The sequence below is a fragment of the Phaseolus vulgaris genome, chromosome 9 (genome assembly GCF_051622355.1).
Source record: "Phaseolus vulgaris cultivar YP4 chromosome 9, ASM5162235v1, whole genome shotgun sequence".
Taxonomy (NCBI): domain Eukaryota; kingdom Viridiplantae; phylum Streptophyta; class Magnoliopsida; order Fabales; family Fabaceae; genus Phaseolus; species Phaseolus vulgaris.
Genome location: NC_143506.1, coordinates 19503765 through 19518694, shown reverse-complemented (window position 1 = coordinate 19518694; position 14930 = coordinate 19503765). Strand labels below are relative to the sequence as shown.

The following is a 14930-nucleotide window of genomic DNA, read 5'->3' as shown; positions in this document are numbered from 1 at the left end:
ATAATAATTTTTAAAATTCCATAAATTTATTGAATTTTTTTTTCTCAAATACAACATATCCATTTAATTTTACCTTAATGTCGGAGATCCCCTCGACTAGAGATAAAAATATTTCATTGCATATAAATTGGTGCAAATCTCCCATGACCCGTTAGGCTTAAAGTCCATTTTGTAATATAGTATCAGAGACATTTAAAGCATATCCTAGCGAATGTTTATTGGCTTTATCAGACCACCCGCTATCGGGCCGTTATCGATCACCCATAATATGTAATCTCACGCACTTGTTGTCATGATTGGCGTGAGGGGTGTGTTGGAGATCTCACGTCGACTAGAAATGAGAATATTTCGTTGTATACAAGTGAGTTTAAACCGGCTCATGGGGTTGAATTAAGCTTAAAGTTCATTTTGTAATACTTAATAAATCACAAATAAAATTGTATTGATGGGTTAAAAACATTTTCTTGCAATACTTTAATTTGTTTTTGTTATTTTTTTTAATCTTGTATATTTTTTATAAGAACATATTAGATATACTGAATGAATTTGTAGATAGAGTAAACAAAGATTAATCTCGGTTCTCTGTTAACTCACTGGCTTAGCTGTTATCAACAATGTTTAGAAGGAGTGCAAACAAAATCCAGTTAACAGGGAACATGGCGACACAAACACGAAGACGCTCCTTTATTACCACTCAAACCCTAATTTGGACTTTGTGCCAATAATACCGTATATACTTCTAGATCTTTCCTTTGCCTAGTGGAAACAAGCATTCGGCTGAATAATATTTCAAATTTTTATTGTCTCTTGCAACACGGACGAGTTTTACTGACGCAATGCTGAATGTGAAATTTCAGTAATTTAATATCATATCCTACTTGTGCTAACTATTTGTTGTCACGTCATTTTTCATTCATCAAGGTTAAAACATTTAAATTTACCTTAACCAGTCCTCAAACAATGGTAATATTTAAGAAACATCTACCCTAATGGGAATTCTTCACTTTCAAGATATTTAGATTAATATAAATGTCGATTATTAAGGACATTGATTAAAGATTGAATTGACAATTAAAAGTCTGTATTCAAATATTTATTTATTTACAAATAAATATATTTCATTATCATATGTTTAAAAGTTTATAAATCTATTAATATAAAAAAGTACATTTTTAATATTTATTATTGTTATTATTACTAATTGAAGTTCTTAATGACTTGTAAGAAGTTTTTTTACATGTCTTTTATTCCATTTTTTTGGTAATTAATTAGTATCTATTATTAAAGATACACAAACTTAGAGAATGGGCTTAAATGTTTTTCATATCTTGTCTACAGAAACATTATTTCTTTCTAGTAAGAATATTTAATGCTTACTATGAGCTACAGGTAAAACTTTATCTTAGATCACTCATGTTATGACTTTTATTAGAAGTTAAACTATTATTTTGTCCTCTTCAAATATTCAAATTCAATATAGAAAATGAAACAATATTAGTTGCTATTCAAAGATTCTCAACCAATGTTGTATTTTAAATGATAAATATTTATTATCAGAGTTATTTGAAGATATTACAAAAGATAAAGATTTTAAAGGTTTTAAAGAAAGTTTAATTGTTCAAATGCAACGAACTAGGAGTCATGTTCATGGCATTTAACGTACAACTCTCAAAGCAAAGACAAATGAAAAGAACATTGAGTTCCTCTTGTGAAATAACTGTATAAAAATTTAACAATAATTTTTTCTTCATTCATGGGAGATTTCATGTACACCTTCTCTTTGACAACACATGCCTAAGTGTGATACACTCTATCATGTCAATAGCACACATGCACAAGAGTGAACTCTTAAACAAAATCTTTTGATATGTACTTGGAGGCATGCAGTGCAACTTTCATGAGTATATTCAGAAGTATTTAGGATAAAAAAATAAAATAACATCTTTTCTTTACCCTTAACAAAGCTTGGCCCAATTGTTTCATTAGCTTTTTGTTTATAAGGTATTTTCTTGCACCCTTGGGAAGAGTATATAATGGACACCTCCACTTTACAATTATTGATAAGATACATGCATAAAAAAGAAAAATATTACTTATGGATGATATCATTACATATCCAGAGTTATTCAACACCATTTGAATTTATTGGTGTGTTATTCTTGTCTCAATTAAATTTGTAAAGTTAATTTATAAACAATATTTAGAACTGTGTTTACCTCTGAAAGGATTGATTTTGTGTAAGGGAAAATGTAATCAAACTCACGTAAATAAATACAAACACTACATTCTCATTTTCCTATATTGGTATTAGAACACTTTATAACTACTTGAATCATCTTCAGGTGTTAAAATATTGGTCGAATCTCATCCTTCAGTATAATCATTGTTATCAAAAGATACGTGAGTATTTGCATTTGACTTGTCAATGTAGTTTTTATCTTAGTTTTGTGTTTATCAGTGAGACCAAGGTCCATGTATGCATTGTTGACCCCTACATCTTCCACAAAAGCATTAATTGTTGTACATAATCTGGTGCACTCACATCATCTTGGTTTGTCACTTGCACTTCAACAAAACTCATTTCAGTAAATCCTTGCTCACTATGACCCTTCTCTACACTTGCAATTTGCTCACTTCCCATGTGCTTACCTGTCCTTTCCTAACCAACACCCTAGTCTCATTGGAACCCTCTGTAGTAACTTTATTCTCATTGGGGCTCTTCTGAGTAACCATGTCCTCAATGATCCTACTGTGAGAAAATCCCTTCCTTAGTGCCCGTTTCCTATTTGGCCTTATTTGCACTACTCCCATCTTCACAAATCATATTCTAACACACCCTCTCATCATTGATCCTATCCACACTCTCATCTTTAGTATAAATAACCTTTTCAGTTGTGCTTCCATCGTTACTACCACCTTTCTCATTTATATCTTGCATATCAATTAAATAATCCATAACACTCATCCATCTTATAAGCCCTTTGCACATCTTCTGGAAAAGTTAGTGTACCTTTATCATAATTTAGTGGTTTTTATCCACCTTTAGACTATGTTTAAGATATTCATATACCATGTCTCATGTCTTAAATCCAATATTTTTTGTAATGTTAATATATGACATCTCACTCTAGGACCATTGATAGAATTCCATGGAACTCACTTCACCTTCTACATTCTTAAGAGTTGGATTATATTTTTTATAATCATTATTTTTAATGGACTTTACTAACTATAGCTAAGTTGACCTTCAACAAGAACCACTCATGCACAAATAAATATTAAAAAGTCTAAATCAACGACAAAGCATATAAATATAATCAATAGTTGAAACACCCAAATGCGGAAACCTAGTTATAAAACCCTAATTGAAAATATTGAAAGGTGAAAATCTTAATGAAAACTTCCAAATGTGAAATCCGAAAAAAAAAATCCCAAATTGAAACGATATTTGTAGCGACCATTTTAAATAGGTTGAAAAAAACTTCTAATTCTAATGGTGTCAAAACTTTATTTACCATTTTGCAAGTAAAGAAAATGACATGATATGATAAAATAATATTGTGTTGTAAGATTTCAAAAAAACAAAATAACAAAAGTAATAATTACACCAGATATGGTAACATATCAAGGTCATATTTTCCACATAGGTCATGTCATCATATTATTATGAGGCAGTTGATAACCAATTCACATACTGATAAATTATATTTGATTCTTGAATGATACAATCTTTGAAATTTAAAATTTGTTGATAAGATGTGTGGAAATATAAAACCTTTTCCGAATTAAGTTAAGAAAAAAAAGAAAAAAAAGGTGCATTTTTTATATAAAAATAATAAAAGTTATGAAAAAAGGAGGTCGGATATAGGATTCTTTTAAGAGTACCGTGCAGTGTAGGAGCCATAATGTAGAGGAAGTCCACGTGTGGTGTGGCAGGTGCGCCTCAACCTGCTTTACCCCTAGGTAGTAGTAGGCAAGAACAAGAAATAAGAAAGTGAAGGGCAATTGAGGAATTAAAAAGAGTTAAAAATAGATAAAATAAAAAATATTAGTATAATAATGGATAAAACCAATGGGCAGTGACTGGAAACAAGAGGTATGCTGATATCAGAGAGGGTGGAGCCCAGCAAAGTGCAGCGCAGGAGAGAGAGTCACAACAGCAATAGATACCGTCAACATGGGTTCTCCAGCCACTAGAGTCACGACACCCTGTACCCAGCTGTATCCCACCCTCCCTCTTTTTTCTTCTCCCTTTATGTCACCTCCCCTCAACAACAAATTCATTTCACCACACCACACTACACACAAAACTCTTCCACCTTTTCCGTTATTACCCAAAAACATAATACCAACCCTCGCTTCCCTCCATCCCTCATGAACAACACTCTCACTTATCCACCTTCCCCGCCCCTCATCTTTCTTCCACTACCACCACCTTTGCATTAGCATTACCATTACCCTTTTTTCTTTTATCTCTCACCAACCCAATTTCATTTCTCCCCATGGATCCTTGCCCTTTCGTCAGGCTAACCGTCGGCAACCTCGCCCTCAAAATTCCCGTTGCTTCCAAACCCGCGCGCTCCATCGTTCACCCTTCTTCTTCCCCCTGTTTCTGCAAAATCAAGCTCAAGAGCTTCCCTTTACAGTCCGCCGTTGTTCCCTTCATCCCTCCGGAGAAAAACCTCCCCGATTCCCAGGTGCACCCCATCGCCGCAACCTTCCACCTCAGCAAGTGTGATCTCGACAGGCTCGCCGGAAAATCTATCTTCGCTGGGAAGCTCTGCCTCAAAATCTCGATCTATACCGGCCGGAGAGGTACTACCTGCGGCGTCAGCTCCGGGAGACTCCTCGGCAAAGTGTCCGTGCCCTTGGATCTCGCGGGAACGCTAGCGAAGACGACAGTGTTCCACAATGGCTGGATTAGGATAGGGAAAGACGCCAAAGGCTCTTCCGCGCAGTTCCACTTGAATGTGAAAGCCGAACCTGATCCCAGATTCGTCTTCCAGTTCGATGGCGAACCTGAATGTAGTCCCCAAGTTTTCCAGATCCAGGGCAACATCTCACAACCAGTTTTCACCTGCAAGTTCAGTTTCAGAAACACCGGCGACCGAAATAACCGTTCCAGGTTAGTTCTCTTCACTATTATGCCAGTTGATACTGTTAGGTAATTCACCCTATACAGGCAAGGAAAATTGAAATTGAATAGCCAAGCTGAATTGAACATATTGTTACCTTGATAGGAATTTGAATGTGACTGCTTCTGAATTACGCTGAGTTTCGATGGATATGGATAGTTCGTTTTAGGATTGGTTTTGTTTAGGAGTCAATTTTAAGGATTTGGATTTCCAAGAGTGCAACGGTTTCACTAATGTGAGTGTCTGTGAGTGCGGTGTGTTCTGCGTGTTAACCATGCGGTTATTCTGTTTCGTTCAGGTCGTTACAGTCAGAGCCGGGAGGTAGAAGCTGGTTGAGTTCGTTCGGAAGTGAGCGTGAGCGTCCGGGGAAGGAGCGTAAGGGATGGTCCATTATGGTTCACGACCTTTCCGGTTCGCCGGTTGCGGCAGCTTCCATGGTCACGCCTTTTGTCGCTTCGCCCGGTTCAGACCGTGTCAGCTGCTCCAATCCCGGTTCGTGGCTCATTCTTCGTCCTAGCGACGGTACATGGAAGCCCTGGGGGAAGCTTGAGGCGTGGCGCGAGCGCGGCGGTTCCGACGGCCTCGGGTACCGCTTCGAGCTCATACCGGACACCAACGGCGGCATGAGTGCCGCCGGCATAGTGCTTGCAGAGTCCACACTGAGTTCCTACAAAGGAGGAAAGTTTGTCATTGATATGAGTTGTCGTACCGGCGGATCGAACGGCCGAGTTACGCCGGGGAGTGCGACATCGCCGGCGTGCAGCCCGAGGAGCAGCGGGGACTATGGATACGGCCTCTGGCCTTATTGTATGTATAGAGGTTTTGTGATGTCGGCGAGCGTGGAGGGTGAGGGAAAATGCAGCAAGCCTAGGGTGGAGGTTAGCGTGCCGCACGTGAATTGCACGGAGGATGCGGCGGCGTTCGTAGCCCTGGCTGCCGCCGTGGATCTGAGCGTTGATGCCTGCAGGCTTTTCTCTCAACGGCTTAGGAAGGAGCTGTGCCAGGAGGTGGAATTGGTTGGGTGATTCCGGCGTGTTCCTTGTCGTTTGGTGTTTTGCTCCTTTCCTTTTTTAAATTTTTTAGTGGGGTTGTTCATTTTGAGTGAGGCATTTTACTACTAACAAACAATTTACAGGCTGTACAGAAGGATGAGAGTAAGGAAGTATTAGAGTGGGCTCAGTGTGTTCACGTGTGCCTTTTCATTGATTTTCTGTCTTTTTTTTTCAACCATTATGGGAAATCAAGAAAGAGCTTTTTTTTCTTCTTAAATTTAGTTTTTTAGCAGAACTCTCACCTGCTTCACTTGTGTTTATGTGCATCTCTTTTATTACTTTCTGCTATTTTAAGCTTCACTTGTGTTTATGTGCATCTCTTTTATTACTTTCTGCTATTTTAAGCTGTAAATGCTAGTGTCTCTGAAAATCTTGCTTTGGATGGAGAACTTGAAAAGAGTAAACGCCCAAGTCCAATTATAAATTTGTAATTCATAAAATGTAACTGATTGTTTAACTCTGATGTCTGACATGTTATTTTAGGTATTCTGTTATGTTTAACCATATTTCTTATTTTAAAAGTTGAGAAAATCTTATTTATTTTCAACAATGTCTTTGTTTATTATGTTTCCATATAAAAAAAATTAAGTTTGTAAGGATGACCATTTTCGGGTAAAACATAGATTTCGATAACTTCAAAGTTGATTAAAAGTGGTACTTATAAAATTTGTGTAATTTTTATATATTTAGTAACGGTATTCTTATATTGTACCCTCTAAAACATTAATAAAACTAGATTTTAATGTAAATTAAATTTTAAAAAATGCATTGTCAGAGAGCAACCCATATATAGATATATTATTTTATTTTTAATCCTGTTTTATTATTGACTTTTGCACTAATTCTCTAGTAAAAATGGTAAAATTGTATATGGAAAGAGTAATAATAAAAATAAGAAAAAAAAATAATCATTCAAACATATATCTTTTTAAGTGCAAAAAACTTCTTCAGAAATATATTTACTGAATAAAATGGTTACACGGTAGACTATTATTTTTCTTTTGCACGCCAATGCACACCAATTTATGAAATTATATTTTAACTGCTACCTACTTCTTCTATAAAAATAGGTTACTCAAATTCAATTTAGGAAAAAAAGGGAAAGATATAGATAGATAAGTGTGAATAAAAAGAGAAAACATATGGTTAAAGAAAAAACATTGACTTGTTTTTACTTATAATATATGAAATATAAAAGCGAAAAAAAATATTGAGACGGTTTAATTAATGAATAGAGTGGAAAAAAAAAAGTATAAAAATAGATAAAACATTCGGTAGAAATATCTGAAGTGAAGAAAAGTGGTGTGATGTAGAATGAAAGTGGTAATGAATTTGAATTTGCGTTTAATGATGAAGTGTTATAGTTGGAGGCATTGTTTTTGGCGAAATTAAGTAATGTGGATGATAGCTGTAACGCAGGGCGCTGCAGAGCGTGCAGGGTGGAAATTTAGTTAGGGGCGTGCTTTAAGGGAGGTAATAATAATATTAGGCACATAATCATATAACTCCACCAGTTGTGGGATTTGATTTTGGAGGAGTTTATGGTTTTTTTATACCTTCTCTCTTCACTTCCCAACAAACCACGTAAGCATTACGCAGATCATATTCATGCATTTCAAAAATGTGATTCTCCTCCTGCAGCATTGCCACCCAACACAATTAACAAATTCATCATAAGGATTCAAAATAATTAACTGGGAGAGTGAGAGAGGATTGGGCAGAGCAGTGGTAGGGTACAGAGCATAGAGTTTGGTGGTGTACTTGTGTGTGGGTATGGGGTGGTCCAATCCAATCTCCCTTTTTCTCCTCTCTTAGGGGCACCAAACTTTGGGCAAGGGACCAGCATCAGTTTTGAGTAGATATAACCAAAGCTAGAAAGTGTGGAAAAAATGCATTGTTATTAATAAAAGAGAGGGTAGGTTGTGGTGGGTGAGTGCTACTACTTGGTGCTGACACTGTCTGAATAATGAGGTTACAGAGCAGGAATTAACATTTTGTGTGTGTGTGTTTTGGCAGTGCTTGGGTTGGTAATATTATAGGTTAATTAGGTTGAGCGTGGCTATGTTGTTATGTGGTGTGAAGACTTGGAAGCTAAGGCAGGTGTAGGGTGTGGTTTGAGTTATTTTGGTCCCCACAACTGCTCTGTCATATATCATCCTTTTATTGGAAAGTGAAGAGGAATTTGGAGTGATGGTTAAAGAACTTCCTTCACTCAAGACCCACAACAACACTACTACTACTACACTATGTCATGTGCTTCACAATTTCCTATTTCCACTTAATTACACTTCCAATCTCTTTATTGTCATTATTCTCTCATTCTTCACATTTTTCAATTTCAACACTGACATCTTCTTAAACTCTATCCATCAAATTATTAGAGATAATGTTATTCTTACGTTCACCAGGAAAACAAAATTACTTCTGCTATTCTTGCTTTAGGTGGTCTGTTTTGAATTATTAATAATTTTTCACTTTTCTTCATGGTTTTTTATTCCACACTAAAACGGGCAATTTTTACATCTGCCATGTTTCTTGGCCAAAATTCGGCATTTTTAGTGTCACTTTATTTCATGTATACTAACAATGATATAAATCCACATAATTAACCTTGTGGTGTGCTAATTTAACTTCGTACCAACTTATGCATTGAATGAGAGAAGTGGTTAAACTACTTCAACCTTAACATATGTCTCTCCAAGTAGCTTTATAACTAAATTTCATTTATTATTATCCTTATTAATATGAGGTTTAGATAATTCTTTTTTATGATTTTACGAGGATATTTTGTGTGCCACGAATAGTATTGTCTAACAGTTACAAGAGGATGAAGAAGATTCTCTAACACTCAAATCAGTAAGAACATATAAATATAATGTAATAATGAGTTTAGTAAGGATGTTTTAGTTGGATCTACTCCATGAACACATGAAGCTCTATTTATAGGTCTTTATTAATCTGAACTATTGATATCGTCTTCAATAGCTTTCATGATACATAAATATCATAAAATATCAAGAGTTAGTAAATTGTTTGATAATAGGATCAAATGTGACATGATATAATTGTGTAAATTAAAGTCATTGTGTAGAGATAAATCTGCAGGGCATTTAATGAGACTCCCATATATCTTGGTTAATTTTCAGATTTCATGGGAAATAAATGTGGTAACTTGTCCACCAAACATTTCGTTCCGTCATGAACCACGTCCAAATACTGTCTTAAGTTATGACAACTCACAACCTTAGTCTTAAGCTAAAGCGTTAAAAAGACTTAACAATGCATCAACACGAGAAACATATCATATTCCTATACTGTCTTAGACCAAGATAGCGCTCATAACCTCTTAACCTTAAGCCAAAACAACAAAAAGGCTTAACAATACATCAACGCGTGAAACACGTCACACCCAAATACTATCTTCTTAAGCCAGGACCTTTAGATGTCACTTAAAAAGTTAACTTACGTTAAAATGCGTAAATAAAAAATATATTTATTTTTAAATTAAGTAATTTAGATTTTCCTTATACCATACCATAGATGGCAAGCTATGCATGTGAGCTTACACTCCAACAACTAGGGTGGACGAAGTGGGGCTCTTTGATTTGGTCATGAAGGTTTACTTCAAAGGTGTGCACCCTATGTTCTCGAATGGAAGACTTATGTCACAATATTTATCCATTGTTTGCTTCTATGGATGTATTATTCACAGGTAAAGAAGTGATGGGATATCAGCTATTTGGATCTATGGTTGTGTGAGGAAGAGAGGGAGAGGATATACTTGTGAACAGTAAATATCCTCTTCTCTCAAAATGAAGAGATGTAGAGGGAAAGTCATGTCAGCATCCCTTATTTCCAAATTTACCCTTTTAAATGTGTCATAGTGCTTCATTTGAATGTATTAGTATTTAAATTGTTTTATTGTACAATGTTTAATATATATATATATATATATATATATGTGTGTGTGTGTGTAATATTTAAAATAAAGAAACAAATCATCATAAATTTTAAGGAAGTTTTAAGTTTGTTTATTATTTTATAAAATATAAATTATGTAAATAATGATAAGCCAGTGTAAAAAAAAACATAGTTAAATAAAATCTTCCATTTATATATTAGTTATTAGAGTAAATCAGGTTATACATATTTTATTAAATGTGGTTAAATTTAGTTTTGTTTAAAGAATATACTATATCTAATTAACATTGAAAATATTACCTGGGTTGGATCATGGGCATCACCAATACTAAAGATTTTTCATTTTATTTTATCCTTATTTTTTATTATAATTTTTTATGAAATCCTTTTCTATGGTTAATTAAGGTATATTTTTGTTGTTGTAGTATTTTTTATATTGCTTTATTGTGAGGTTTTTTAATATTAAAAAATAGTAACTTTCTATTTATATAAAATGTGATTTATTTTCTAATTTTATAGCATATGTTTAATATTTAAATAAATTATTTGAAGTTATGTTTTTATTTAATTTCTTGTTGTGTTTATATTAATATATTTTTATGTATAGTTATTATGTTTATGAGTTATAATTTATTTATTATAATTTTTTATGATTTTTTTTATTGTTAATTACGTTATATTTTTTTTAGTATTTTTTATTTTTCATTACTACAGGATTTTTAATTTTAAAAACAATATTTTTTATTTATATAATATTTGATTTATTTTTCAATTTTATAGCACATGTTTAATATTTTAAAGAAATTATTTGAAGTTTTGTTTTTATTTAATTTATTGAATACATATTTTTTTTCTAATTATAATTTTTATATTATATATATTTATATTTAACATATATTTTTTATTTATAATTTTAAAATTTACAAAATATGTAAAAGTTGTTCATTTTTAAACAAAAACAACTCATTTTATTATTAATTTTTTTAATAGACAAGGGTAAATCTGTAAAGTAATATTTCACACATTTAAAAAAAATTAAAATTCTCTCACAACTATCACATCACTCTCAAACTCCTATAAACTTTTCTGATACATTCACCTTAACATACCCAAATTCAAACACCATCAATTTTTTCACACTTTCCTCACACATCCTCTTCCTAATCCAAACAAAGCCTTAAAGTCCATGGGTTCAGTTAGATCACATAGTACATCGGAATTGGAATCAAACCAATTTATCAAGTGCCACGGGCGATTCTCAAAGACAAAGAGGACCTCACCCAAATGCATCGCAGAGGAGAGAAGTTGCACAAATTTCTAAATAAAATAAAAATATTTTTAAAACCAAATCGTTTCATTTACTTTATTAAGAAAGAAAAAAAAATTAAATAGTATTATCAAAACAAGACATGTATTTTAATGGATAAATAGTGTTTTTGAAAACCGACTTCTTATTTTAAATTTGTGTTCACTAACATATTTCTGTAATTTTTTTAAAGAACAGTTTATTTTAGTAAATTTTTTTAAAAAAATACTCTACTTTAATTAAAAACCCATATAAGGACACCATACAAAGTCAAGAGAAAGTAAGAAATCCAATATTTTCTACATGAAATTAATTAGTGTCATCGTCGTCACTATTACCAACAAACCCACCCCCCACCCCTAATCGAAGCAAGTGCAAGAACATGTAGTATAATGTGTGTTTTTAGGTGAAAAAAATAATTTGGTAATTGTTCATATTCTAAATATGATTGATTTAGCGCGTAGTTAAAAAACCAATTATTTTAAATAATTTTTTGAGACTCTAAAAAAAAAAGTGTAGAATATACCTTAAAACTGTGAAAGTTTGATTTTTTTTTTCAATGTTTTGTTTTCTAACACAGTTGGAGATCCCACATCGATTAAAGATGAAAAAAATTTATTGTATATAAGTGGGTGCAAACCTCATCTCATGAGTCGATTTTATAGGGTTGAGTTAAGCTTAAAGTTCACTTCATAATATGGTATCAGAGTCATTTCGAACCTATTCTAGCGAGTGTTTCTTAGGCTTATCAAATCACTTGCTATCGGACCGTTATCGGATTTATATATTATATAATTATGAATTATATAAATTGACAATAAAAATTTACGTGCATAAGTATGTTTTAATTGTTTTTTAGGAGAAATATGTTTTCCCATGACGGTTTTAAAAATATTTGTTCCTTATTTTTATAATCATAATAAAAAGTTATATAATAAGTTTGAGATTTTAGAAAATTAATGTATTTCTCTTTTTTAAAATTGTGTTAAAACCGTATTAAAATAGTCAGAAATACAATAAATATTTTTTGAATTAGACACTTCACCGACGTGTCTTACGAGTTTCGTACAAATATCGATGTTCTGTGTCCGACACGAACACGTCATTTAAAAGAAGTGTCTCTCATATATGACTTTTAACATATTCTCTTCATAAACATTTATTTTAGAACTAAATATTTATAAAATAGAATAGATTTAATAGTTCTAACAAATTTTAAATTTTAATATCATATTAAAAAATAAATTTAAGTTGAACTTATATTAAAAAAAATAGTTTGTAAAATGAAGTTTATTTATATTTGTATACTTATTGATTTTTATCTCTAATTAATATAAGATTTCCAACCAATTTTATTAATAAAATACAATTTTTTTTTCTAAACAATGTATTTTGCAGAGATTTCCATAAAAGTTCACCAAATGCATCTTAAAAGTGTTGGAGAAAAAATTGAGAAAAATCTCTTATGGGATAAAGTTAGACATTTCAATAAGATGTTAAAATTTTGAGATTAATATAATACATTTGTTTGTTAAAAGATTAATATAATAGTGAATTCAGTGGGATACCACTAATAAAATTACTCTCTCGAAAGGAATTTTATACGTTACAAGAAGCTTCTTGCCAAGAGTTATAATCCACTATACTCATTCAATTTGTAATTAATATTAGCATTAATGAGACATTTTTTTCTTTTTCAATTTGTGATTTTTTTCGTTATTTCGCTGTGATAGATGACTCATGAGTGGGATCTAACAAATGTATTATTATTATTAGTATTATTATTATCATTATTATTTTCACTTGACCATGTCATTATTAAAACATAATTTAAAAAATATCAAATTGTGGATAAGGATGACCTTTCTTCAAGTCGTGGTCATGGTTGTAACTGTACCCAGCTCACAAACTCAGAATGTTCCAATAAATTCAAGTTTGTGAAAGCATCTGATAAATTTCCATAAAAAGAAAAACAAGAAAATGTGCTTTTGTGGATAAGTTCTTCTACAATTATTTATGCCAAACAAAACAAAAAGAAGTCATGATATATAAATCGTGATTAATTGGAACAACTAGCGTTGGATATTCATAAGAAGAATCTACAGTTTCCTTTTACTTCTGCACAGATTACAATTCTTTTAAAAATACTTTTGAAATTATTTTATTTTATTTTTATTGTTGGAGATCTCACGTCGACTAGAGATGAGAACATTTTATTGTATATAAGTGAGTGCAAACTTCAACCTCATGATTCGATTTTATGAAATTGAGTTAGGTTTAAAGTCCACTTAATAATATAGTATCAGAATACCAAATTTTATTTGAATGTCGAAAAATCTTTTATAACTAAAGGAAGAGATTCAATTATTCAACCGATTGATACTACCATTTGAATCCCTCACACTAACAATTTTTTTTCTTTTATACATAATAATAAAATCATATTATGAGTTAAATGATATGTATCAATTAGAAAAGAAATTTTTTTGTTAAACTATTGTCATATCTAATTGTTAAACTAAACTTTTATTCTATTAATACCAAATGGTATACATAATTAATTATTTACTTAAACTTAATAGATTTCTTGTATTTAATATATATTTTTGAATAATTAATAACATCACTTTTACTCGTAAATATCGTAACAGATTGCTACATTAATTATATTCATAGTTATACTGATATACACTACATGGTTTTTTTTTTTTATCTAAAAATATTGTAACTTTATTGCTATTAACATCCGAAATCTCTAATAGACTTTAATATAATATAACTTTATAAGACTGGTTTATATGCTATAAAATATTTTTATTTTGGTTAATTATTTTAGTCAATGTAAATTTTTCAATATTAATTATAGATAAATCCAAATTAAGTAAGCATAATTATAATTAAGATAAGATATTTCTTAATTTTGTTTTTATAATAAATAATATTATCATCAAATCAATACATTTAATTAACTATGATATAATTTCACTACTCCTAGTATATATTTGTTTTTTACTAAGATAAAATAAATATTTTACAACTCAATATATTAGGTAACTAAAATATTACATGTTCTAATAATACTCAACTCAATGAAATTGAAAAAGCTATCCCCATACATCAATGTCACGGGTATCGAACGAGTTAATAAAATAGAAAAATATGTTTTAAGGTTTCATCTTTATATTTTTAAATGAATAAATCAATTCGCAAACTTTATTAAATGCGCGACTTTAGTTTCTCATCATATTTTATAATGATAAAAAATATTTACTTAAATATTTAATTTAGGTATAAAAACTAACATTGGATAAAAAAATTAAAAAATAATTTAACATGTGTTTAAAAAGTAAAAGTAGTATTTTATCAATTTAAAAATGCATGACTTAAATTAAGTTAAACAAATTATAATGACTAAATGAAATTTATTTTCTTAATATAACCATAACCGTCAATGAATAAATTAAATATCGAAATTTTAAATGTCGAAATTTATTACTATGGAAAAGTTTTGGTGCT

General features: G+C 31.3%; 1 protein-coding gene across 1 annotated transcript; it reads left to right on the top strand.

The window, feature by feature from the left end:
- The first annotated feature begins 4085 nt into the window (after window positions 1-4085).
- Window positions 4086-6404, top strand: LOC137820894 (formin-like protein (DUF1005)). The gene is made up of 2 exons (XM_068625205.1): window positions 4086-5125; window positions 5434-6404. The coding sequence occupies exons 1-2, from the start codon at window positions 4503-4505 to the stop codon at window positions 6158-6160; spliced, it is 1350 nt and encodes a 449-aa protein (XP_068481306.1). The 5' UTR covers window positions 4086-4502; the 3' UTR covers window positions 6161-6404.
- The last annotated feature ends 8526 nt before the right edge of the window (window positions 6405-14930 follow it).